Source organism: Pipistrellus hanaki (genome assembly GCF_964339955.1).
Source record: "Pipistrellus hanaki genome assembly, chromosome: 6".
Taxonomy (NCBI): domain Eukaryota; kingdom Metazoa; phylum Chordata; class Mammalia; order Chiroptera; family Vespertilionidae; genus Pipistrellus; species Pipistrellus hanaki.
Window position 1 is genome coordinate 69,742,153 of NC_140508.1, and position 27,928 is coordinate 69,770,080.

The 27,928-nt window shown below is 36.9% G+C and overlaps 1 protein-coding gene across 3 annotated transcripts; it reads right to left on the reverse strand.

The window, feature by feature from the left end:
- Nucleotides 1-25,447, reverse strand: POLI (DNA polymerase iota). 3 transcript variants are annotated; one of them, XM_084888358.1, is made up of 13 exons: nucleotides 25,371-25,438; nucleotides 23,896-24,018; nucleotides 21,647-21,811; nucleotides 19,611-19,763; nucleotides 17,845-18,081; nucleotides 14,968-15,146; nucleotides 13,236-13,327; nucleotides 10,609-10,739; nucleotides 8,255-8,460; nucleotides 7,531-7,626; nucleotides 5,513-6,304; nucleotides 4,227-4,310; nucleotides 1-2,701 (listed from the first exon to the last, which is right to left on the reverse strand). In XM_084888358.1, exons 2-13 carry the CDS (start codon nucleotides 23,930-23,932, stop codon nucleotides 2,675-2,677), a joined length of 2,199 nt encoding a protein of 732 aa, XP_084744484.1. In that variant the 5' UTR covers nucleotides 23,933-24,018; nucleotides 25,371-25,438; the 3' UTR covers nucleotides 1-2,674. The 3 variants fall into 3 exon arrangements, with proteins under 3 accessions (XP_084744484.1, XP_084744483.1, XP_084744482.1); XM_084888356.1 differs by having other exon boundaries at nucleotides 2-2,701; nucleotides 25,358-25,447; XM_084888357.1 differs by lacking the exon at nucleotides 7,531-7,626 and having other exon boundaries at nucleotides 25,358-25,447.
- Between the last annotated feature and the right edge of the window lie 2,481 nt (nucleotides 25,448-27,928).

Genomic DNA, 27,928 nt, shown 5'->3' on the forward strand with positions numbered 1-27,928 from the left:
CATTGATTAACACTTTACTTTAAAATATAACTAAAATTTATACTTTGAAGAAATTGTCAGAGAAAACTTATGAGATTTTGTTTTGTTGAACCTCTATTTGAAAGCAAATACCCAGATGCTAATAATAAATCTGAATTAATGCCTTATTCTAATGCCTGAAATCAATACTGACTATATATAATGGAAACCTACATATTCACATAATTCCATACAAAATTTCAGTGATCATCACAAATGATCCTTAACAATTTATCATTCAGCTACCCAAAGGCAAATAACTCAACTTGGCTGAATACCAAGATTAAAGCCAAACCTTGGTGTATCCCTACTTAAATACTCAGATATTGGGAGTGTGCGCCTCCTGCTTCTTTTTACTGTTAGGGTGTTACACCAAAGAACTTGTTTATAACGAACTAGAATACGATAGTCTGGCTACATCTAAAGATGGAATATTCTACTATTAATATCTCAAAATTTTCTATCAGTATATCTGTATCCACATTAGTTTACATAACTGTAGGCTGAATTTTATTACAGTACAATTTTGTAATGTGGGACAAAAATAAATTGCTACTATGACTCAAATATACTGTAGTAACCACTTTTTAAGAATTCAGTAGTATGTTTATAAAATTATTTTTTTATTGATTTCAGAGAGGAAGGGAGTGGAAGAGAGAAACATCAATGATGAGAGAGGATCATTGATTGGCTGCCTCCTGCATGCCCCACACTGGGATTCCAACCTGCAATCTGGGCATGTGCCCTGACCGGGACTTGAACTATAACTTCCTGGTTCATAGATTGATGCTCACCACTGAGCCATGCTGGCCAGGTTAAATGTATTTTACATATATGTGCATATGCAAACAGACATACATACACATACAGCTGAAAGGTTCTGTGTATCCAGAATCCTGCTCACCTCCATTCTACCTTGCTTCTGATGGAGATGATGGAAAACAAACACAGGCAGCCTCGGTTGACTGCACCGTCTTCCGGTTGCAAATTAGGTTTCACCCACTGGCCGAAGTCTGGTGCGAGTTGTGGAGCAAGGCCACTTTTCTTATTTGTCGTCGTTGTTGTTTCTGCTGGCGATTGAGGACAAGGAAGAGCGAGGCCCTCCCCCGCCCCCACCCCATGTTCCAGTGTCCCCCTGCCAAAAGGCGGCTGCATCAACGAGAGGGGGCAGCAGCTTCCTCGCCCTGGGGGCATGGTGGTGGGTGACGGCTCTCCAGCTCCTAGATGTTGAGAAGCAGTAGCAGTGGTGACAGCGTATGGACTCCAGCTTCTTGCATTCTTAGTTCCACTGATGGTTTCTAGACACAGCTCACCAGGTGGACTGGTTCTGTCTAGTCCTCAGATTTGTTTCTGGACTTCCAGCCTAGAAACCACACCTTCAGCTCCCCCATGATTTTGTAAGCATTTAATTCACTACATTAAATTTCTCCTTGCTTAACATATCCATACAAGTTCCAAAACAACATTTGAAAGTTTATAGTTTTTTCAAAGGATCTATTTGAAAAATACTTTATTATTAATACCTTAAACTTTGGCGTATCTTTTATGTAATAAATACAACTTAGGAAAGAAAGGAAGGATATCCCAAGTATCACCTAATTATGAGAGCTTCACCTATATATATCAAAAGCGGAACTTTGTGAACTAAAAGTGAGACATCATTATTTACACGGATCAATTTTATAGGAGAACAAGGTTATGTAGAGAGATTATAGGAAAAAAATAGTGCAGATAAAACTGTGAGGCAACAGGATGAAAGTGAATTCCACACAACTCAATAATTTATTCACAAGTGGTAGCAGCATGCAAAAGCGAGGAATGTAATAAACAAGAAAATAAAATAAATCTACGTTTGCAGACAGCAGACACAACCTTGGACTCCCACAAGGTAAAGATAACACTGACCAGGAACCTTGTGGGACTATTCTCTCAGCAAAAGGATGAACTAGAAAAAATAACCCAATGACAAGATAAAAGATAGAATTAATGGGGGAGGGAAAGGGATAGGAGTATCCCTGGTGTATTTTATGACCATAGTCTGCCATTTTTAGATGTTATGCAAGTTAAATTAATAAAGATAATACAAAGTACTTAGAATGTTTAAATTTCAAATCAGTAGAGGGAAAACATATTAAGTAGAAAACTCAGTCAATCCAAAAAGACAGAAAAGGAATAAGGATGGGAAAGAAGCATAGCACAGAACAAGGGGAAAATGGGCAGTAAAAAGTAAATGGAAAAATAAATCCATATATATATTTGTACTTCTGCACTATGGTGGAACAGACATGCTTCATACCAAACAGATTCTGTAATTCATTGTTTGATTTTACTGAATAAGAGAAAAGCCCTCTCTCTTTACCCTCACACAGAAAAAAAGAAAAGAAAAGCTGAAACAAAAGCAGGAAAGGAGCAGGAAGCATCAGGCAAAAAACTTGGATGGTAGAGAGTTTACCCTAAAAGCAAATGGCCTGCAGATGACCTCTGGAGACAAAACCTTAAGACAGCAGCAAGGCCAGGCAGTTCAAAGGAAGAGAACTGCATTCAGTCAGAACCTAAAATGGATTAAAGTGGTGCCAGTGGATTGGCACTGCCTCGCTGGAAGCAAATGCAAACCATCTCTGAAGGGAAGTACCCACAATGTAGGTCCTTGGTCTGCTCACAGTTTAGGTTGACTCACACACACCTTTAAGGAAATAAGCAAAAAATGGTACACATCAATATCAGAAAGTTGAAACTTATAAAAATTTAAAATAGTACTGAAATAATCAGAAATAGAATATAAAATATTTGAGGTTTTTTTTCAAGACCTTAATGAATAAATAGGTAGAAAGAGTCAAATGAAAAATATACTAAAATTAAAACCATTCTTAGTGTTTTAAACAGGTCAGACACCACTGAAAAACAAATCAGTGAACATAAGGAAGAACTGATGAAATTGGCCAAAATGTAGCAGATAAACAAGATAATGGAAAGAAGCAGAGACTAAGGGACATGAAAGGTAGAGTAAAAAGTCCATCATTGTGCAATCAGGAGTCCCAGAATAGTATAGCTATCTTTGAAGGGATAGTGGCTAAGAGTTTTAGAGAACATGAAAGATATAGGATATCAGCATGTATCAAGGATAAATAAAAATGAATTCACACTTCAAAATATTATAAAATAGAGGCTTGGTGCACAAAATTCGTGCATGGGTAGGGTCTCTAGGCCTGGCTGACCATCAGGGCTGATCAGGGTCTTCCAGCTGCCAGCGGGGCCTTCCTTCATCCCACACTACCCCCTAGTGGTCAGCGCACCTCATAGCGAGCAATCTGTCTCCCGGTCAAACGCCCTTGGGGCTCATTTGCATATTAGGCTTTTATATAGAGAGATAATCTAACACTAAAGATAGATTGTTTTATTAAAAGCCAACAAAGAAAAGATAACTTAAAAAATCAGATGCTGGCCGAAGCCGGTTTGGCTCAGTGGTAGAGCGTTGGTCTGCGGACTGAGGGGTTCTGGATTCGATTCCGGTCAAGGGCATGTACATTGGTTGCGGGGATGTCCACGATGGGGGGTGTGCAGGAGGCAGCTGGTCGGTGATTTCTCTCATCGATGTTTCTAGCTCTCTATCTCTCTCCCTTCTTCTCTGTAAAAAAATCAATAAAATATATTTAAAAAAAAATAAAAAGAATCAGATGCTGGTTTCTGTCTGAAATGATTACACAGATTATTAGAACTTTTTAAAAAAACAGATTATCTAAAAAAGTGATAAATTCTTTTTATAAATTTAACTACCTTATCAGAAAACTCTGGCCAATCTGAGCAGGCTTTTTACTAGAACACAGTGTAGCTTCGGGTACAGAACATGTATAATTTGCATGCATAAAAAGCCTGCTTGGATTGGCTGAGTTAGAGGCGGACTATTAAAAAAAGAACTGGTGTTGCCTCGGAAGTGGGGGGTAGGCTTATAAAGCGAATATAGGCCTAAACCTATGTTTTAACTGTAAAATTAGGGAGTTGTCTTATACGCCAGAAAATATGGTATGTAGAAACTCTTAGGGTTATTTGTATGGTGAATAAGTTCTGACGTTCTTGCTACAAGTTATTGCTTTTGATAATCCCAAACTCCGTTAAAAATATTTGATGATTAGCAAATTTTCAAATTTCAAGGAATCTGAAACTTAGTTCAAACTTACCTACAATATATTTTTAAGCTACCCTTTACTCACATTTTTGTACTTTATTTTTATCACCTTTTCTTTATATCTTTGAAGGTTATAAATAGGACTCCTCCAACAGCGCTTTGGTGTATTCTAGAAACATTCTTTCTTACAAATTAAAGGTGACCACAATCTTTCATCTAATTTTTAATCTGGCAGTAAAAAGTGAAGGCAATAAAAATGGGAGAAAGAGAACATCCATCACTTTAGTAACTGTATATTCATTGTGGATGACATTCTTATTCTCATCTACAAAATGTAGAGATGCAAAAACATAACCACGGCTTTTAGACCCTTCAGACTGGCCAGAGGAAATGGGCCTTTCACAACCTCGCATCCTTATACATCCAGTCTGCCTTGTACTTCCAGTTTCTGTCCTTTTCATCTCTCCGCATGAAAGTTCCTTCTAGTTCTCTACATGCATAGACACTGGCCTGCCCAACTCCCCACCCTTTATTCAATAGTCATTTAATGCCTCTGTGTGTCAGACATTGTGGTAGGTTCCAGGTGTATTATGAAGTATTAATTGAATATGCATCACTTTCCTATTTAAAAAAATTAACTTAATAAATGGTACATAGTAGTTTAAAGATATCTACATTTTTAACAGGCGAGTTGGCAGAATATTTTTGGTTAATTTAAAAAAATATATATTTTTATTCATTTCAGAAAGGAAGGGAGAAGGAGAAATAGAAACATCAATGATAACGAGAATCATTGATTTGCTGCCTCTTGCATACCCCCTACTGGGAATCGAGCTGGCAACCTGGGCCTGTGCCCTGACTGGGAATTGAATCATGATCTCCTGGTTCATAGGTTGATGCTCAAACACTAGCCAGGCTTGGCTGTTTCTTAATGAGCTAAATTTCATGAAATATTCCATATTTCACAGGAAAAAAAAAAAAAAAAAAGCTATTTGATATGGCATAGCAATGATTTGGCCAGTCTATTTTTTTTTTATATGCAGGCATATATAGTATATCTTTCCCCTCATTTTATGGGAAATGAACTAATGCTAAGATATATTTTTATTGAAAAGCAATATAAAATAGTTTTAGAAATAGGAGGAAGGTAATGTTTTACATTGCTTTTTCTATTATGAATTTTTTATATTTTGTGTCAGAATTTACTTCCCATTACTATTCTTGCTTTAGAACATTTTACAGTATATTGGATTGTGACATTAAATATCGATTAGTGTTTAATTTAGATGAGCTTAATAAACTGCTGATCTGAGAACAACGGTCTTTCCCTTATTTTTTAGACCTTTTTTCTGAACATGCTTATTTACGTACATTGTGGAAATCTGATCCTGCTCTTCTCTTCCAATCAGCCAACAGTTCTTTTTGTACCTCTTCTGGAAGTTCATAGAAAACCTTAGGATCAACATCCGAAGGAAAAGTAATTTTCTCAGCAGTAGAATCTTGCTCTCCATTTTCTGCAAGTCCTTCGTGATGAGACGCTGCTGCGGTCAGTTGCTTATGGCTATCTGTAGTGTGATTTTTGGAGAAAAGTTGTTCACTCTGCAAATTTGGGAATGAATGAAAAACAGATACAGTGGGGTTTGTATTTGAAAAGTGGAATCCTTGAGATTTTTTAGGTGCTGCACTCATCCTTTCATCTTTTAAGCTGCTGTCTAAAGAATGTGAATAATCCTTTTGGCTGGACAGGTAAGAGGAACTGTTATTTAAGCCTGAGGTTCCTGGCTCACAGGGAGATGATGAGGATATCTGTTTGCTATTAGATAAATTATCTCTAGGATTTAAGGGACTATCTTGCATTTGCTTTGTAGAAAAGAAAGATAATATTCCTTTAGAGGCTTGTAATGGACAACTCAAACTTCCTTTTCCTTGAACTTTTTCTCTAGATTTTCCAGACAGGATTTCTTCTTGAATGTCTACTGGAAGCTGTTTGAAGACTTCTTGGTCAATACCCTCAGGAAGTGTCTTCTTTTGATCTTTAGAAAAACTTGTAGTATTTAGTGGAGATTCCAGAGTTCTTGGACTTTCAATTCTTCCAGTTGGTAGAAAATCCCAATTTGTTTTTTTGTCTTTGGAAAAATCCTCCATGTGAGTATCTTTCATTTTCTGGAACACAAGGATAACACAGTAATTCAGATATCTTATATCTTTAAATATTCATGCTGCCTATGTACCTTATTATCGGACCTATGTGTTTCTATCCTATTCTGTAACTTCAACTCTTTGGGTCAGCTCCCACCAACTAGAGATGACTAATCCACCGCCATTAGTCACACTATTGTGTGCATCTTTACTCACTCTTCCAGGAAGAGGTTTATTTCATAGATAGCACTGAGCCCCCTGGAAAGAATCTTAACAATTGTGGATTCGAACTTCCAATTCTGTGAATAAAAGAATGATGGCCTAAAAAAGTAAGTGATTCTCCAAGGGATAGCTAAACATTTAGGCATATATGTATAAATATGTATTTATAAATATTTATATATATGCATAGAGCATCAAGGACTAGTTTTCTAAAAATCCCTATTCTAAACTGTAACATTTAATGGAAAGGAAAAATATATATTTTCATGGTGAAAATCCAACATCATTAAGATATAACACTTTTCAAAAAATTAAATTTATTGGGGTGACATTGGTTAATAGGATTATATAGGTTTCAAGTGTACAATTCTACAATACATGATTTGTATATTGTATTGTGTACCCACCACCCAAAGTCACATCTTCCTTCAACATATATTTGACCCCCTTAACCTTTTACTTGCGCTTTTATATATTCATGAAATAAAAGTTTAAAAACACCTTCAATTCTAATTTGCATATTTTTTACATAAAATTTTTCACTTAAAATTTTAAGCTTCATAAAAATGTATACACAGTCAAATATAATTCAGGAAACATCAACAAAATAACTTCAAAATAAAAGAAGAAGGGATTTGGGCCATTGCCAGACACACACAAGGTGCTTTCACTTATATTTGCCTCTCTAATACCACTGTGCATTAATACTCATTTTATAGATTACAAAGCAAAAAGTCAACACCTTTTAAAATTTCAGTTAATAGATGAAATAAAATTGGTCAGAGAAAAATAGTAATTTGAAGAGGGCACTAATTCATATTTCTAACACTGTTCTATTCTCATTTTAAACTTATATGTAAATAAAATATTACTAAAATTATACTGACTGATTAACAAATAAAGAAAAGAATAAAAATACTTTAAATTAAGAGTTAATTGCAGATACCCTAACGGATTTGGCTCAGTGGATAGAGTGTCAGCCTACAGACTGAAAGGTCCCAGGTTCTATTCTGGTCAGGGGCATGTACCTTGGTTGCAGGCACATCCCCAGTAGGAGGTGTGCAGGAGACAGCTGGTTGATGTTTCTCTCTCATCGATGTTTCTAACTCTCTTTCGCTTTTTCTCTGTAAAAAAAATCAATAAAAGATATTTAAAAAAAAGAGTTAATTGCAGACATGGACAATTTAGTAAAAGACTATTATTTTTTTAAAGAAGCCCACATTTGGTAAATAAAGGTTTGCTAAAGGGTCATACACAGGGCTTTGTTTTAGTCATCTGAAAATATGACTGGCCTTTGCCTTTCTACTGCCAACCTCTTATTTCTAAATTATAAAATTAGCAGTCATATTCTATCAATATTGCTATCAGAATTCAATTTAATGTCAAAACAAAGAAAATTTAAATACTTTAACAAAACACTGAGGGCGTACTGGTAGCTTATATATAAATTAACATACAATATAATCTAAAAATATTTCCATATGTATGAGCTAATCATCATATTCCTGTATTCGGTTATGAAATGTTTTAATACTTCCAAAACAGGGAATCTCTATAATGATTTCTTTTTTTACCCAATGATGCTTATGTTTTCTTCTTAATCACATACAATATACTTATGAGTAGCACCTGTAATAGGATAGGTATTTTATATAAATGTAAGTCACTTAAAAGGAAACTCTAAATTATATCCGCTAAACACAAACTGAGATCTATAATTTAATCATACAAATCCAGTAAGAGTGTACTTACAAAACTGTGCTTGCCAGAGCATGAAGTTGTTGATGATGATGGTGTTAAATAATAATCAATAGTCCCTTTCTTAGTAGTATTTAGTGATTTAAGGTTGCAGAAGCACACACTTAAAAGGGTAAGATGAAATGGCATCTTCACATTCACCATGCTTCGGAAAAGTTTCAAAAGTATGTCAACCATTGGGGTCATCACATCATAACTTCCTAAATAAAATGTTTAAGAAAACAGTATCTAAACACATTATAAAATGACTAGAGGCCCTGTGCATGAATTCACAGTCTGGGAGCCCACGCCTAAGCCATTAGTTGGACATCCTTAGTGCTGCCACGTAGGCGGGAGAGGCTCCCACCGCCATTGTTGCCAGCCATGAGCCACAGGGGGAGTGCAATGACCACCAGAGGGAAGCTTCTGCATTGAGTGTCTGTTCCCTGGTGGTCAGTGCACATCACAGTGACCAGTGGTTCCACCATTCATTCTATTTGCATATTAGCCTTTTATTATATAGTATTAACATTAAGAGTTTAATATAATTTAAATTTATTTTTTATTTTTTTATTTTTTTAAATATATTTTATTGATATTTCACAGAGAGGAGGAAGGGAGAGAGATAGAGAGCTAGAAACGTCGATGAGAGAGAAACATCGACCAACTGCCTTTTGCACATCCACTACCCAGGGATGTGCCCACAACCAATGTACATGCCCTTGACCGGAATTGAACCTGGGACCTTTCAGTCCGCAGACCGACGCTCTACCACTGAGCCAAACCGGCTTTGCCTATAATTTAAATTTAAATCATAAATAGGTATTATTGACATTTTGACAGTATATATGGAAACTAGAACATCTCAACATTACTACCAAATGCCAAATGAGTAAAAGTTTTCAAAAGAGTTGAAATATGGAATATCTGGTTAAGGTAGTAGTGATGTCAGGGAATATCCCCCTGTGTATATGCTCTCACATTGAAGTTTCTCTCTTTTCCCTTCATATCCCTCAGAAATCAATAAACTATTCTTTAAAACACCTAAAGCAAGCAGAAAGAAGAAAACAACAAAGTTGAAATAAATAATACAGAAAAAATAAAAACAGAAAAAAACAATGACAACAGAAGTTGGATTTTAAAAAAGATCAAAATTGACAAACCTTTGCTAGAATTACAAAGGAAAAAAGAGAATACACAAATTACCAAAATCAGGAGTGAAAGAGGAACCTCACTACAGACTTCACAAAAATTAGAAGAATTATAAGGAAATATTAACTTCATGACAACAAATTAGACAACTAGGATGAAATGCATATATTTATAAACGATACAAATTACTAAAACAGACTCAAAATAAATAACAAATCTGGATAAACAGTTAACAAATCAAATTTCTACTTTAAGATCTTTCTACAAACAAAAGCCCAGGACCATAAACATGAAAAACAATTTAGAAAAAAATTGAAGCTGAAGAACTTACAATACCTAATTTCAATAAAGTATCAAGATAGGGTAGAACTGGTAAAGGATAAACATATAGATCATGGAATAAGAACATCAAGAAATACATTTCTACAAAAATGTTTAGTTTTTTACAAAGGTGTAACAACAGTTCAATGAGGAAAGAATAGTCTTTTCAACAAATTCTGCTGGAACAAGTGGATACCTACACGCAAAAGAATGAACTAAGACCCTTACCTTATACCACACATAAAAATTACTCAAAGTGGATCTAAATTAAAGCTCAAAACTTTAAAATTTCTAAAAGAAAACATAGAAATATCTATGATCTTTGATTTAGGCAAATAACTTTTAGCTATAACACTAAAAGCACTATTCATAAAAGAAAATACAAACAATGAAATGCACTACATAGCCTCAAGAATGACTATCATAAAATAAACTGGTAATACTAAATGTCAGTGAGAATGTGAAAAACTGGAATGCTCATACACTGTTGATGAGAATGTAAACTGTTATACCCACTTTGGAAAAAATTTAGCAGTGTCTTAGAGTTCAACTCACCATAAAACCCGGCAGGTTAAACCAAGTATATACCCACCCAATGACTTGCCAGCATCATTTTTTATAATAGCCAAAAAAGTTGGAAACAATCTAAGTGCTCAAAAAGAAGTTATCTCATGACATATAATTACAGTTTCTTCTGAACTTGGGAACCATTCTCAACTCTTTACTTTTATAATCTATTAAACAACAAAGTTTTCTAAGTGAAAATTTCTGATAAAGAGTTTTAATAGCTCACTAACCCCCTGTGAGAATCCTCTATCTTTGAATCATATTTCCAATTCACAATTTGTTCTTTTAAGAGCCCAATTAAATTAAATTATTAGGAAATTAGCTCATACCTGTCCCTAACTTCTGAATTAAGTGGGATGGAATAGAGCACTGACGACTCTCACGGCCATAGTGCTTCTCAGATGAATACCGACGGATTGTTAATCTTATTGTATGTGGCTTCCTTCCATCTTGGCATACTCTAAAAATAAAGAGAAAGGGAAAATAGCAATTTGAAAAATATTACCTAAAGATTTTTAAAAATTGTCAAATTAATTTATATAAAATGACAAATTTAGTAACTAAAACAAATATAAATACAGTTGATAAGTAGGCAATAAGCAATAAAGATTCTGGAATAGCCCAAATAAATTATGCAAAGTCTACACACTAACGCTCTGAAATTTTAAGTGTAAGGCTCTCGGGCCTCACTCAGAATTGAGTGCTATCAGAAAAAGAACAGAAATAAGACATAATTATAACAAGCAATTTTATAATCCAAGTCCAAATTATAACTAAAAGCAAAATATTAAAATCAATAGGAAATTAAAGAAACAGAGAATCATTCACTGACAAAAACCAATATATGAAAAGTGACAGATTTTTACACATATTTTAAAAACACAGGACCACAAAAAGAAAATAAAAATTAATGAGATTACTTTGTCAAAGAGCACTTCCCAAATAGACCCAAGAGAGAGCCAATAATAATGTCACCATTATATTCCATATTAAGCAATAACTTGAAATATCAATTATATATTATATTTAGGAAGTACATATACATGCATCCTAGAGAGTGTTCCATCCAGCTCTGGCCAGGTAGCTCAATTGGTTAAATCATCCTCCTGATACACCAAGGTTTAGGGTTTAATGCCCCATCAGGGTACATACAAAAATCAAGCACTGACTACATAAATAAGTGAAATAAATCAATGTTTATCTTTCTCTCTCTCCTTCCCTTTCTCTTTAAAATCAATAAATGTAAATTTTTAAAAAAAAATTAGTGTTCCATACAAATGTGGAACACTAAAACAAAGGTTTTAATGATATAGATAGAAAATTCACTTAAAGAACAGAAAATCTAATTAGAGAAAATACATGTGATTAAAGAATAACATTTTCCTTTTCATCTGTATGGCAATGAATGAAAAATCAAGTACAAAATACAAATATTGTACACTGTTAAATATACTCAAATTAAGTATTTTGAATTAGAAAATTTTCATTTCTATAATAATTTCTCTAATTTATCACAAAATATCTTGATTGCTGCTTTATTAAAATAATAAATACCTTAAACAGTTTCTGTAAACATATTACTAATATAAATATTTTCCAGTTAAACTTGTTCTAGTAAGTCCATATTCAATTCAAAGACAATGATTTGATTCCTATAACTAATTAAGACATAATATAAAAAGGTGATATTCTAAGCAATCTTGAACTATTGCCTAGAAATTGGATTAAAAATTAGATGATTTTATACCTCTTACATATCTACATATACTCAAGGAAAACACATTCACACACATGATTTTTTTTGCCAAGCATTTAAAAGAGATTACACCTCAATCACTGAAGTAAGGGGCCATGGTACAGAAGAGAGACTGGCAAGCAGAAATAAGGATAAATGGTTAATATTTGGTATTGCACAGGTTTACAGCACCTAGACTCATTTCTGGGTTGATTCTTCAAATAAGAAAACCTATAAAAGTTGTAATTCTTGTGGTTTTCCTATGTGCAGAACTATTTCTAATGGCCAGGCTTTTCATAAAAGTCTTCTATTTAGTTGAAGCAAAGCAGATGACCCACTTTCACAGGCATATGCATGGGCCCAGCCTGAGTCATAGCACTGGAACTGGTCATCATCAGCAAATGATGAGCTCCATAGAGAACTACACTGCATGTGACAGCAAAGTTGTAGGAAATTTCACTTCATCAGTTTCTGCTACTTAGAGTCATCCAAAACCCCTTTTCTCTAGTCAGTCAATCATCCAGGCATCATTACAGAAGCACACCTGCCTACCCAAAACTGTTAGACCCATGACACCCCATCTTGAGAAATCAAAGAAATGAGAGAACAGAGATAATACTATTCTATGGAGCATAGGAATAGATATATGATGGCAAAGGAGCATGTCGGAAAGGTGCATGTCTTGTTTTGCTTATGCTAGGCTACTTGTATACTCATAGTTAGAGTGGACACGCTTCATGTACTTACAGACCAGTAAGCTGCACACACCCACATTCACTCTCACTGCTCACACACAGCCCCACTTAGCTATTCTTTTGTCTGACTCCATTTTCTTTCACACAAAGTAAGACTAAGGAGATATAAGTGTTCTTCTGCTTTCTCTATTGTTATTGTTCTTAATAACTACCTATCCTCAACCATTATAAATTTAGAGGTGCAGGAACTCTAGAAAAATAGATAAAAACCCCTTAGGTAACTACCAGCAGCTTAACATTCACAATATTACCACAATGTTACTAAAAACCAATGGAACTAGATGGATTAAATTTAGCTCAGAGCATCTATTACTACTTTTGCAATAGTTTATAATGTAGAGAAATTCAGTGATAAATAATCTATTATTGTACTGATTAGTCCTATTAATCTTTAAGTTCCAAGACAGAACATCAAGTATTCTTTCCAGTACAGAATATATAGGATATGGAAACATGGAAAAATCACCTGTTCAAAAGACTAGCAAGTAATTCTTGGATCTTACTTTTAGCTTCGACTTCTGATGAACATTTTTTAAGTGACTCTTCTTCACTAAAGGACTACCAAAAAAGCACAAATAAGGATTACTGTACACCCAAATAAGCATATACAATTACCAACGTATATGTCAGGTAAAATAACACAGCTTTGACTAACTTACCTCTTGTGCTTAGTTTGAACCACTTACTAGTTCACTTTTATTTTTTTAATATATTTTATTGATTTAAAAAAAATATATATTTTATTGATTTTTTTTTTACAGAGAGGAAGAGAGAGGGATAGAGAGTTACAAACATCGATGAGAGAGAATCATCGATCAGCTGCCTCCTGCACACTCCCTACTGGGAATGTGCCTGCAACCAAGGTACATGCCCTTGACCGGAATCGAACCTGGGATCTTTCAGTCCGCAGGTCGACGGCTCTATCCACTGAGCCAAACTGGTCTCGGCTATTTTATTGATTTTTTTTTAAAAGAGGAAGGGAGAGGGATAGAGAGTTAGAAACATCGATGAGAGAGAAACATCGATCAGCTGCCTCTTTCACACCCCCTATTGGGAATGTGCCCACAACCAAGGTTCATTCCCTTGACCGGAATCAAACCTGGGACCCTTGAGTCCACAGGCCAATGCTCTATTCACTGAGCCAAACCAGTTAGGGCTAGTTCACTTTTATATGAACTCTTTTTATCTTCAAGTTATCATACTGCACTAGGAAGTGCACTGGAAGTCAAAACAATTTTAAAGCTCTAGTAGCAACTCCAAGCTTTCATGTATGATTACAGCGAGGCTCTTACTCTCCTAAAACTTGAATTTAACCTTGGGCAAGTTATTTAACTTTTCTAACCTACAGTATCCTTATCTTTTTTTTTTTTTTTTTTAATATATTTTATTGATTTTTTACAGAGAGGAAGAGAGAGGGATAGAGAGTTAGAAATGTCGATGAGAGAGAAACATCGACCAGCTGCCTCTTGCACACTCCCTAATGGGGATGTGCCCGCAACCAAGGAATCGAACTTGACCGGAATCGAACCTGGGACCTTTCAGTCCAACAGTATCCTTATCTTAAAAAAACAAAACAAACAAACAAACAAAAACCTAGAGAATAAGAGAAAGAGAGGAAAAGATTATAAACAATAGAACTACCTACCTTGAAGATTTGTGAAAATTAAATTGGCTAATGTACATGAAGTACTTAGTAAAGTGCCTGTCACATAAAAAATAATCAATCAATATGAACTAGGAAATTAAACTTTTCTCCATCTCCTAAATCATTAGACTTCTCTAAAGCCAAGACTTTTTAAAATATATATATTTTACTGATTTTTTACAGAGAGGAAGGGAGCGGGAGAGAGAATTAGAAACATCGACGAGAGAGAAACATCAATCAGCTGCCTCTTACACACCCCCTATTGGAGATGTGCCCACAACCAAGGTACAACAGTGGTCAGGGTGAGTCACAGCCGGTCAATTAGGTTTTATATATATAGATAGGCTATTGGCTAACTTGAGATTGAAATACTAGTTCCTAGATTTAATTTAAGAATATTTTAAATATATTAAAAAAATTAGCTTCCTCACAGGAAAGGGGTCATGTACTAACCTAACAAGCAAACTAGATTAGTAAAAACAGCAATAAACTAGAAATCTTTCTCAAATAATGTGATAACCAGTAAGTACTCCAGTAAAATGTCATTATGCACCTGAGGTGGTCCTGAAGGTGTTACAGGAGAGTTATCTTCTCCAAAACTGAGCTTCTGGATACGCTGAGCAATGGGAATTCCTAATTCCTTTTCTAATATTTTGGAGGAAACAGTTTGAAGATCATGCACACTACTGATACCCAGTGCTTCAAGGCGTTTGGCAGTTTTATAGCCAATACCTAAACAAAATGAAATGCATAGGGTGTTACAATAGCTTTCTCCTTAAAATAAAGCTAATTAAAATACTGTCATTCGTGTATCAACCATGTCTTTAAATTCCATAATGAATATTTTTCTAAGATCAAAGTTCATTACAAATTAAATTGTTCTTCTTCTGCTCAGGGCCTTTGAGTTATATAAACCACTTTGAAAACTTAACAACCCTAATATGTTTAATATAATATAATGAATATAGAGATATTCTTAAAAAATATTAATATTAAATTCAGGTTTGATAAAATGAGATTTTTACCACCTGTTATATACCACTGTGGAAGTTTTCAAGGATCATGGTGATTTTTCATATAAAGAAAAACTGTCATAAGAGCAATTAAAATTAATTAGCATGTGTTTATTAGTTAATCTAACTGATTTCTAAACACATACCAAATATTTATCTACATATCTGGCAATATTTGCCATCCGCATATAATTAAGAGCCAGAAAACAAACAAAAAATTCTCATTGGCAAAACTCCTATCATACAGTTTTTTGCAGGAAAACTCAGTCATATTTTATCATAGGAAAAATGTTCAGGGAATTTAGGGCCCCTTTATTCCTCTCATTTAAAAAATTAATTTTTCAGTTATCTGGTTTCCTTGCACAGTAAATAAGTAAATCAAAAGCAATGGTGTATAAAATTGTAAAATTTATGGCAAAGCAGTGAGTAACACATTTTGGAATCACATAAACCCGGGTTAAAAATGTGAAGAAATCTAAAGATTAAGTTTCAGTTGTCTTAGAAATTCACTTTCATAGAATTCTATAACAACATCTTTGTCCCCAGCAATGCCTTAGAAACAAAATTTAACATACAATTATTAATGGTCTATAAAAACCTAAATATCTAATCTTCAAGGATACAAACTTGCCCCACAACCTGAATAGATCACCAAACCTTTAAAAAAGTCAATTTCCTCATTTTTAAAATAAAAACTTCGCCTAAATCTTTGGAAGGTCCCTTGTAGCCTAATATTTTATACTAGAGGCCCGGTGCACGAAATTCATGCATGGTGGTGGTGGGGGGGGGAGTCCCTCTGCCTGGCCTGCACCTTCTTGCAATTTGGGACCCTTTGGGGGATGTCTGACTGCCGGTTTAGGGATCCCTGCAGGATAGGGCCTAAACTGGCAGTCAGACATCCCTCTCACAATCTGGAACTGCTGGTTCCTAATTACTTACCCGCCTGCCTGCCTGGTCACCCCTAACCATTCTGCCTGCCTGATGCCCCTTACTGCTTGCCTGCCTGCCTGATTGACCCTAATCACCTCTGCCTCAGCCTCTGCTATGGTGGCTTTTTCCGGAGAACATCCAGAATGACATCAGGAAGGACATTTGGCTGTCTAGTCCAATTAGCATATTGCCTTTTTATTATTATAGATACTAGTGACCTGGTGCATGAATTTGTGCACATTAAAAGGAAAATTAAATATTTTAATATCACTCTTCTCCCTTTTTCTATAATAGGAATGTTAACCAAATTCACCATTGACAATGACAGATTGAAATACACATGAGTGATTGGCGCCAGTGAGAGCTTTATATTTATCGTGCATGCGAGAGTCAACTTAGCCTTTTATATATAATAAACTTGCCTAATTGGAGCTGCTTTCCGATTTAGCTAAACTTTTTCCAGTCCAGTGAAACACCCCAACTTCTCTTTCAGGTAATTGTCAGCCACCAGCAGTAAATATCAACACAAAGCAGGTTATTATTGTAGATCATGCAGGTAGAAAAAAGGGTAAAATATTTAACTGTAGCGCTGTTTGACTATATTTTGCATAGTGAGAAAATCTGAAGTTATTTTTAAGTTCCACCATTTCTTGCTTCTTTTCAGTTGGGTCAAGTTTCTAAACTTTCTAAATCTCCATTTTTCTGGCTAATGAAAATAGGATTCTACCAAGTCTCCTATCTACCTACTCCAGGACTTCTGTGAGGATCAAATGAGATGAGGCACGTAAAAATGCTTCAGTGTTTGTACCCGGCTATCAAGCAAGTCAGGTTCCTGGGCTAAAAAAACTTCAAGGAGGCTAGTCACTAGGGAGAGGAAGCTGGGCGTTGCTATGTGACATCATTACCCGGCGCCCACAGAGACCATTTCCCGACTGGGCTGTCGGCTGCATTTTGTGTCATGGGTCTTGGCTGCCTTGGCTGAAATTTGGTGAGGTATTGCCCTGGAGTGGTGGTGGGGCCTGTGTCTCACATGGGGGAAGCTAAGTGTTAGTTTGTCAGCGCCAGGTCTGTGGTGCCACGTATTTTAAATGGCCAGTGCATGTCATGGCAGCTCCTACATTGAGTGTCTGCCCTTGCTGGTCAGTGCATGTCACAGCTTCCGGTCGGATGGATGGACACTTAGCCTTTTACATATATTGATAATTCTCAAGTAGAGTTAATAAAAAACTTCTTTAGATATAATGTACAGTATAAGATTATGAATCAGGGATTGGAAATAAAGGACTATACACTTCATGATCATATTCAAACTACACAAAAGTAGGTGAAACTAGAAAAGTACTTTTATATATTTCCTAATACAGATTCCCTCCAAAGAACATTAGCTTGTTTGGTTTTCTCCAAGAGCCAAGTATATAGGCTCTAAGAATTAACTACATATATCTATAATTAAAAAAAAACAAAACAATAAAATATATATGTCTTACCAGGCATTTCCTTTATGTGTTTCAGACTATGAATGAGATCTTGAGAACTTTCAGGTAGTAAGACTGTTTGTTGATTTGGTTTAAAGATGCCAGAAACTAGTTTTGCCAGTAATTTGTTGGAAGCCACTCCAGCACAGCCAGTGAGACCCAGCTGATTGTACATGGCTTCCCGCATCTCTGCTGCAATCTGAGATCCAACAAGAAGTCTGATGTGCAAGACGTCATGCAGGTTTATAGCTATAAAAATAGCCAATGTCATTAAAAGAACCACAAAACAATTTAATTTCCTTTTTTACAAATGCATTTTATTTATAAATGAAGGTTTATTTAACCTAAATTCAAGGTTCCACCACCACCATACTGCCACCCACTTAACTAATCTGCTTTGTTCTTCACTGGAATTCTGTTAAGTAAGTAACTAACTACAGGGTGTGAACTCTAAGGTCTGTGATAGAGAATACACAGACGTGCTTAATGATGAACAGAGTATGAGAACTCATCTCTCATGAAAAATTCCTACTGATATCAGTAAACATTTTATATTCCTGTTTATCTGTAAGTAAGCATAAAAGTATTACATTAATAAGATAGTTAACATTATAGTTTTAAAGAACTGAATCTAAACTTTATGTACTGGCTGTATGAAAAACAATTTTAAATCTGTCCATATTTAAGAAATCTCTTATGAAAAGTGCAGGGAAATTATCAAGAAACCAATTTTCTTAGGTGTGAAAATGGTCTTACAATTATATGAGACAATCCTTATCCTCAGGTGTACTTAAAATGAAGTGTTAGATTGCAATTTACTTTCAAATGGCTCGTCAATCAGTCAACCAATCAATAAAGCAAATATGGAAAATGGTAACAATAATTGTATGGACAAGAAGAGTACAATGAGTGTATTCATTGCATTATATTCTGTCAATTTTTCTGTAGGTTTAAATTTTTTTAAATAAAACTTGTGGGAAATAGGAAGAATTCATGAAGAATTAGTAGGCCTGAACTAATTTCCACAAGGGTTCGATCAGGGGACAAGAAGGTTTTGGTGCCTTGGGGAACTGGAACCAAGAGACAACAAAATCAAATGTATTTGTTCTACCTCAAAATCTTGCTTAAAGAGCCAGGTCCGGTTTGGCTCAATGGATAGAGCGTCGGCTTGGGGACTGAAGGGTCCCGGGTTCGATTCCGGTCCAGGGCATGTACCTTGGTTGCGGGCATATCCCCAGTAGGGGGTGTGCAAGAGGCAGCTGATCGATGACTCTCTCTCATCGATGTTTCTAACTCCCTATCTCTCTCCCTTCCTCTCTGTATAAAATCAATAAAATATATTTTAAAAAAAAATCTTGCTTAAAGATCTCTTTAAGAGAATAAAAAGTTATTCTAAAAAGTATATTATCAAGCCAACTCCTGTAACTTAAGAGGTATGAAACTTAAAAAATGGTAATGCATGGACCATGTCACAGAAATGAAAAGTGCACAGAGCACTGAGCTACATGAGCAACAGCTAATTTTAGCCATCTTAGATTACTGAAATATGGCTATACCTCCAACAAAAGATGTAACATTTTCAGAAAGTCAATTAATTTAACTCACAGAACATTAAGCCAGAGAAGATATAGGCATAACCCACGACACAGACAACAAGGGGAGGGAAAGGGGTGGATGCAGGTAGGCAAAGTGGGGGGGAATGGGGACATCTATAATAGTATCAATAATAAAAATATAAAAAACAAAATACTGAGTAGAATAAATAAGAAACCACTTACACTGATCATTGTATATATGACCTGACACAGTCAGCGCTGAAAGGTCATCACTTGGAAGCTGCTGTAGTCTCTTCTCAACCATTTCTGTTAGATCCACAAAATTTTCATCAAATCCAAGTCTCTCAACAACTGGACTAAATTCTTCCAGCAACTCTAAATTTAAATAATATTGGAACACAAATGTAACAAGTTATAACTATAATAAATTTAACTATTTCATGCTTACCTCAAGTATGTTGTTAAAAGTTTTTGTTTTTTAAAAAAATATATATTTTATTGATTTTGTACAGAGAGGAAGGGAGAGAGATAGGGAGTTAGAAACATCGGTGAGAGAGAGTCATCGATCAGCTGCCTCTTGCACACCCCCCACTGGGGATGTGCCTGCAACCAAGATACATGCCTTTGACCGGAATCGAACCCGGGATCCTTCAGTCCCCAAGCCGACGCTCTATCCATTGAGCCAAACCGGTTTCGGCATGTTGTTAAAAGTTTTATATATATTCACAGTTCCACTATCTATCTATCTATATATATATATATTTTTTTTTTTTTAAATATATTTTATGATTTTTTACAGAGAGGAAGGGAGAGAGATAGAGAGCCAGAAACGTCAATGAGAGAGAAACATCGACCAGCCTGCCTCATGTACACCTCCTATCGGGGATGTGCCCGGAACCAATGTACATGCCCCTGGGCCCAGAACCAATGTACATGCCCCTGACCGGAATAGAACCCGGGACCTTTCAGTCCGCAGGCCGACACTCTACCACTGAGCCAAACCGGTTTCGGCAGTTCCACAATATATTTAATAAAATCCTCAGTAACTGGGATTTTTCTTTCTGCATCACATTTTTAAATAAAGACAATATATTTCTAACAAAATAAGTCCAAAAATGATATTCCCTGGGCAGATACTCATAGCAGATTTAGTGCAATCTCCTATACTTATAGTTACTATATTTTACATTAAATATAAATGATTATAGTTAATTGTGATCTTGAAGCAGTGGGTCAAAGAATGAGTATGGTCTGCCTAGAAAAGCAAAAGCAATAATATATTCTAGCTATATTTTCCACAGGAATTTCTAAAGATAAAACAAAAAATTATAATTTACAATTATTACTGAGCCCAAACGAAAACTCACTTGATTTTCCAAATACACCACAATTCAATATTTTAATTCAAATTTCCATAGCCAATAATGAATCTGAGCATTCCATTTTTCCAGGTAATTATTGGATATGTATTTGCCCTTTATGTCAGGTGCCCATTAATATTTTTGTCATTTTTCTTGAGCATTTTTGCTTGTTAGTTTGTTAGCACTTTTAGTTATATTTAACCCTTTCATCTGAAACTACTACAAATACTAAATGTACAAAAAAAAACAGGAGCAAAAATACAAATAAATATAAAGCTAGTTTTTCATTATGTTAAATATTACAAAAGCATTTCCCAACTGACATTAATGCATTAACCTATAGCATATCTCTCATAATTAATTTAAATTAAAAAATTAAAGTATTTGGTCCCGGATGCAGTGACTCAGTGATTGTGGGTTGACCTATAAATCAGGAGGTCATGGTTCAATTCCCGGTCAGGGCACATGCCTGGTTGCCGCCTGATCCCGAGTAGGGGGTGTACAGGAGACAATCAATCAATGATTCTCATTATTGATGTTTCTATTTCTCCCTCTCTGAAATCAATAAAAATATATTTTCTTAAAAATTAAAATATTTGGCTTTCTTTAGTATATCTTCCCATTTCCTCACTATTAAATACTGTTTTACATTTGTTCTTATATTTACATGACACCACTCATGACAGATTTCAAACTTCTTTTAACTACGTTTTTTGTCAAAGTTATTTATATAAAGTCATCCTCATAAATATTTCAAAAATTGGGCAAGACCTAAAATAAAGTTATTAGCAAAAAGGAACTGACTTATGGCGATTTACACTTATTAAAATATTCCTGTAATGAACAGGCCTCCTGTGTAAAAATTAATGGTAAAATAACATTGCCTATAATCTGTACCTGTAACCTTATACGATATCTCTCTGTAACGCGTCAAGTCTTCGCCATTAACCAACACCAGCTGTGGACACTTTTCTTTTGCATCTCTTACATTCATAAGTTTCTTTACTCCAAGTTCCCTAGCTTCATAGTTGCAGGTAACCACCAAAAATTTCTGCTGAACACCTATGAAAATAAATATTTATGAGAAAACGGAGCAGAATTAAATAAACATCTTAAAGTATAATTTACGAATTCCATCTTACAATTGTAAGTTGTAAGGCAATCTGTTTTTATAAAAATAAAAAGCTCTAGCCCAGCCGGTGGGGCTCAGTGGTTAAGTGGCCACCTATGAGCCAGGTCACAGTTCGATTCCTGATTAGGGCACACGCCCAATGGGGGTGTGCAAGAGGCAGCCAATCGATGTTTCTCTCTCATTGATATTTCATTCTCTCTCCTTCTCACTTCCTCTCTGAAATCAATAAAAACACACTGAGTGGCCAGATTATTATGATCTCTGAATGCATAATAATCTGGCCACTCAGTGTATATCCAATATAATAAAAGACTAATTATGCAAATTGTCCCCTCAACCAGGACTTCGACCAGCAGGCAAGCTGGCCAGATCCCACCCATGTCCCCTAACCCTGGCCAGGCTGGTCAGACGCCACTCATGCATGAATTCATGCACTAGGCCTTAAATTATATATATATATATATATATATATATATATATATATATATATATATATACACACACACACACACACACACACACACACACACTCACACACACTGAGTGGCCAGATTATTATGCATTCAGAGATCATAATAATCTGACCACTTGGGGGGGTATTGGTAAGATATGTACACATATAATACCTTAATAAAAAAATAAAAAAAAAGGCCATTCAGTGTATATTTAAAATAAAAAGCTGCAGCCGAAACCAGTTTGGCTCAGTGGATAGAGCATCGGCCTGCGGACTGAAAGGTCCTGGGTTCGATTCCTGTCAAGGGCATGTACCTTGGTTGCAGGCACATCCCCAGTAGGGGGTGTGCAAGAGGCAGCTGATCGATGATTCTCACTGATGTTTCTAACTCTCTATCCCTCTCTCTTCCTCTCTGTAAAATATCAATAAAATATATTAAAAAAAATAAAATAAAAAGCTGTATCTTGGTTTAAAAATACAGTGCCCATTCATCAAAGTTCTATAAGTAAAATTTAACAGAAATTTACCAGACATCAATATATTCTATGGAGTCTTCAGCAAAAAATACAAATAAAATCATTACGGAAATTTTTTCAGGCAATACAAAACCAGAATAATTTATACTGAATTAACTTATACAACTCTAGCCCATGATTTACCAAAAAAAATAAAGCAGATGAAAAATAACAGTACAATTACTGGTGCTGCCAGAAAAACTCACTTATCTTCTGAGAAACTGTCCAATGAATATAAAGCAAAGTTCTGTTAACACGTGTCAACCTACAGCAATTATCAGGCCCCCCTCCCCTCCCCCAGTAAATGTTCTAATTATTGAACTATTCTTCCTAGCCACCTACAGAAGATTCGACAGTGAGGGGCCATTCTGAGCCCTCCCCTTATCAAAATGATTAAACCCTGATCTACAGCACCTATAGAAATTCTAGTTTACTGAGTCTTAGTGGCTTATCATTGCTAAAAATCTGCTTTCTCTTTTACACAAATTGACTACGCGTTTACCACCATAAAGATAATGTTCACCTGTAACAATATGATAAACACAAATAGGTAGAAAAGAAAGTAAGAGGATTGTGTCAAATTCACCATTTATTAAATGAGGCTTATAAAGTTTACACCTGGTATTGAAGCAAAGATTCTGTCCATAAAGCACGTTACAAACTGCTCCAGCCCTGACCAGTTTGGCTCAGTGGAATAGAGCTTGCGCCTGCAGAGTGAAGTGTCCTAGGTTCAATTCTGGTCAGGGGCATATACCTGGGTTGCAGGCACATCCCTAGTAAGAGGTGTGCAGGAGGCAGCGGATCAATGTTTCTCATCAATGTTTCTAACTCTCTCTCTAACTCTCTCTCTCTCTCTCTCTCTCTCTCTCTCTCTCTCTCTCTCCCTTCCTCTCGGTAAAAAAAATAAATAAAAATCAATAAAATATATATTTTTAAAAAGCTGCTTCTAAAATCTAACGTGGTTAATAAATGAGAATACAATAAACATAAAAATGAGTGCGAATCCTCTTATACAATGAAAAACATTCTGGACATTCATAATTACCTAAAGGTTTGCCCCTTAGTTCCGGATTTGAAATCATTTCTACTTGTGCATAAAAGCAATCCAGGTCCACATGTACTATCACTCTGGATGAAGAACTTCCTGCTGCCACGACCCGATCATGAACTGATCAAACAAATACAAAGAAACACAGACATATATTCAGGCTGCTTATCATCTCTGAGCAACTGGCAGTTTCTTACAACATGGTGACGGAGGAAAAAAAGAATGCAGAGTGATTTCAAAAGTCCTTTCTGGGAATTATTACATCTGTCAAAACATCTACAAATTACAGACATGAGAGCAACTCCCTCTACAGTAGGCTCTCCAGCCCTGTTTACTCAGCACTTCTTTGTGCACTGTATTTTTCTCAAGAAGTAATAATTTTGAGGGTGGGGGGAGGTTAAAACTTGATTAATAATGGAAGATGCAAGAGGTAATCCTCTCACTTGAGAGTTGATAGTAAACTTTAGGGTAAATCAGAAGGGGCAGAAAAGTTTAAACACTGATTTCAACTAACTTAAAAGTTATCCTAAGTGCCATGTCCTTACATTTAAAAAAAAAAAAAAAATCAGAAATACAAAACTGCAGAAGGCAATATATGTTTCCAGTGGGTTATATTTAGCTCCTCTAAAAGGATTGTGACTCAGTGCTGAAATCACCAGTGGCTCGCATATATACACTACCAATAAACGCTCGCTCAATTGAAAGAATGCGTAAATATTTCTTGGAGTGTTATGCTGATATTAATTTTTTAGTTTTGACAAATATACCACGGTGAGGTAAGATAGTAACATTAGGTAAAACTATTTCTCCAACTTCTTCAAATCTAAGATTATTCCAAAACTTTTAAGTTTTTTAAAAAAAAAAGGGGGGGGGGGGAGCCGAAACCGGTTTGGCTCAGTGGATAGAGTGTGCGCCTGCGGATTGAAGGGTCCAGGCAAGGGCATGTACCTTGGTTGCGGGCACATCCCCAGTAGGGGGGGTGTAGGAGGCGGCTGGTCGATGTTTGACGTTTCTAGCTCTCTATCCCTCTCCCTTCCTCTCCGTAAAAATTTAATAATATTAATATATATATATATATATATATATATATATATATATATATATATATATATATATTTTAAAAATCTTTAAAAAAAAAGGCGGGAGGGGGAGGGGGAAGGAGAGCCCGGGGTGGATGCAAAGCAGATCGGAGGCTGGACGCGGGTCACCAGGAAGATGACCACGGCGCACGTGCCTCGTGCAGGGCCCCGAGCCGCTCTCAGGGGGTCTCCGAGGGACACCCTCAACGTCCGAGGTGAAGCCACCCCTCCCGGGTCTCAGCCACAAAACCAGGCAGCAGACAGCCGCCCTCGTGGCAGCGCCAGGAGCCACGCGGGGCGGGGACGGTCACACCCCAACGGCCGCCGCCACCGCCCCGGGCGCCCGCCCGCCCCGCCCTGCTCCTCGCGCCCGGGCGCACCCGCCGGGCCCACCGACATCCCCGCCTCCGCGCGTTCCCTGGCCCGAGCCGCGTCCTCTTCCCCGTCGCCGGCGCCTTCCGCCTCGGGCTCCGCCCCCAGCTCCGCCCTCCCTTCCGCGGCGGCCAACCGTATAGCAGCTTCCGGCCGGTTCCGCCCGGTCTCTAGGGAAACCGGGGGCCCGCCCCCGGCCGCCTCAGCCCTCGCGCCTGCGCGGTCTGAGCCGATTGGCCAGTGGCCCGGATGGACGCGCTGTTGGGGAGTCGTGGGGGATCCACGTGCGGAGATTTCCTAGCCCCGTCGAGGCCGGAAGGGAGGGGTTGCCACCCCAAACTGCTCGTTTTTGTTTTTGTTTTTGTTTTTGTTTTTGTTTTTGTTTTTGTTTTTGTTTTTGTTTTTGTTTTTGTTTTTGTTTTGAGGTCAGCGATGTTAGTACTCTTTATCTTTACCCAGAGGCCCACCAGTTCTGCGGATCAATTGTTAGGAAAATCAATATCATATAGACACCGAAGATTTATGGGGATGGGGATGGGGAAAAGGGTGAACATTAGGGCAAGAGCAAGGCGGCCACATAAACGAATGTGATTAGCAAGTATGTTAAAGTTTGTTGCATTTTGGTTGTTGTTTGATCCAAAGAGACTGTACCAAATTGGCCCCATGAATTTTTAACAATCTAAACTGAATAGAATTTTAATACGAGTCAGATAAAATTTCTAATCGAGACCATCAACTTGTGTGACTTTGGCCAGGTTATGTAACTACTCTGAGCCTCAGTTTATCCACTGTAAAAAAATAAGAGTCCTGCCTTGGCCCATGGCTCACTTGGTTGGAGCATTTTCCTCTGCAGCAGAAGGTTTCAGGTTCCATTCCTGGTCAAGGAACATGCCTAGATCTCAGGTTCCATCCTGATAGGGGAGGCAACCAATCGTGGTTCTCTCATATTCTCTCTCTCTCTCTCTCTCTCTCTCTCTCTCTCTCTCTCTCTCTCTCTCTCTCTCTCTCTTTCTGAAATCATTAAACAAATCCTTGGGTGAGATTTTCCAAATTATCCTATATAATAAAAGGATATGCCAAAACCGGTTTGGCTCGGTGGCTAGAATATCGGCCTGCGGACTGAAAGGTCCCAGCTTCAATTCCAGTCAAGGGCATGTACCTTGGTTGCGGGCACATCCCTGTGGGGGGTGTGCAGGAGGCAGCTGATCAAGGTTTCTCTCTCATTGATGTTTCTAGCTCTGTATCCCTCTCCCTTCCTCTTGGTAAAAAAAAAAATCAATAAAATATATTTAAAAAAGAGAAAAAATAAAAGGGTAATATGCAAATTGTCCCCTCCACTGGGTGTTTGACCAGCTGGTCCTACCCCTAATCATCCCCCCACACTCAGATCAGGCCAGCCCACAAACTGCCTGCAGCCCTCCCTCTGGCCGGCCAGCCCGATCAGCCCCAATCAGGGCAGGCCCACCCGTGTACGAATTTGTGCACTGGGCCTCTAGTTACAAATAAAGTCCTGAGAATAAATGAATGACTAAATGAAAACTAACATACACCTTAATATTCCAATGTGTATCACACACCTGCCTTCTGTTAAGATGTCTTATGTGCCTGTGTATGTGTGCATTTCTTTCAACAGAGGAAATTTAGAAGTGTGTGTGTGTGTGTGTGTGTGTGTGTGTATACAACTATACATATATCCAAACACTTATGTAATTCTTTTCACAGGATCTGCTTTTACAAATAGGATGTGAGAACCTTGAGAACATCTTTTTAAAAAAAATATTTTATTGATTTTTTACAGAGAGGAAGAGGGATAGAGAGTTAGAAACATCGATGAAAGAGAATCATTGATCAGCTGCCTCTTGCACATCCCCCACTGGGGATGTGCCTGAAACCAAGGTACATGCTCTTGACCGGAATCTAACCCGGGACCTTTCAGTCCGCAGGCTCTATCCACTGAGCCAAACCGGTTTCGGGGAGAACATCTTTAAAGGACATATTGATGAATCCATAAAGGAGAAGAAATAACAGGCAGAGCCCAGGCTCAGTGATTTGGAGACCAAGTCTTCCTCTTAGACACTTGAACCAGTTCCCTAAAAGTTTCCATTGTAGGATCTAAGGGACTGATGTAAAACCCTGCTGATTTCTTTGTGAATGCTATTTGGTAAGTCTAGGTAAAGAGCTTTTGCATTATGTGCCTCCTTGGCCACTAAGTGCTCCTTGGGCTATGTTCAAGGGTCCAATTACTTGTAGAAAACAGAATGTGTTTTTTTTTTCTTAATTCCTCCATGTCAGGAATGACCCACACCATAATACATGGGATACCATGGCAAATTAAAACTGCTCCTTTGTAAGAGCCCTAAGCTTCCTACCCTCAACAACTTCAGAAAAAGCGAGTCAGCATGAAAAACAACAAACACATAATAAAGCCCTCTTTCGTGAGTTTCATTTATTTTCCTGTCAAGTGTCAGATTGAAGAGTGGCTTTTCACTTAGTAGAATAACAGGCAAAGAGAACCTTGAAAACCCTAGGGGAGGGAGCAGGGCTGGCTTTATGAGTGTGCAACCTAAGCAGAAACTCGG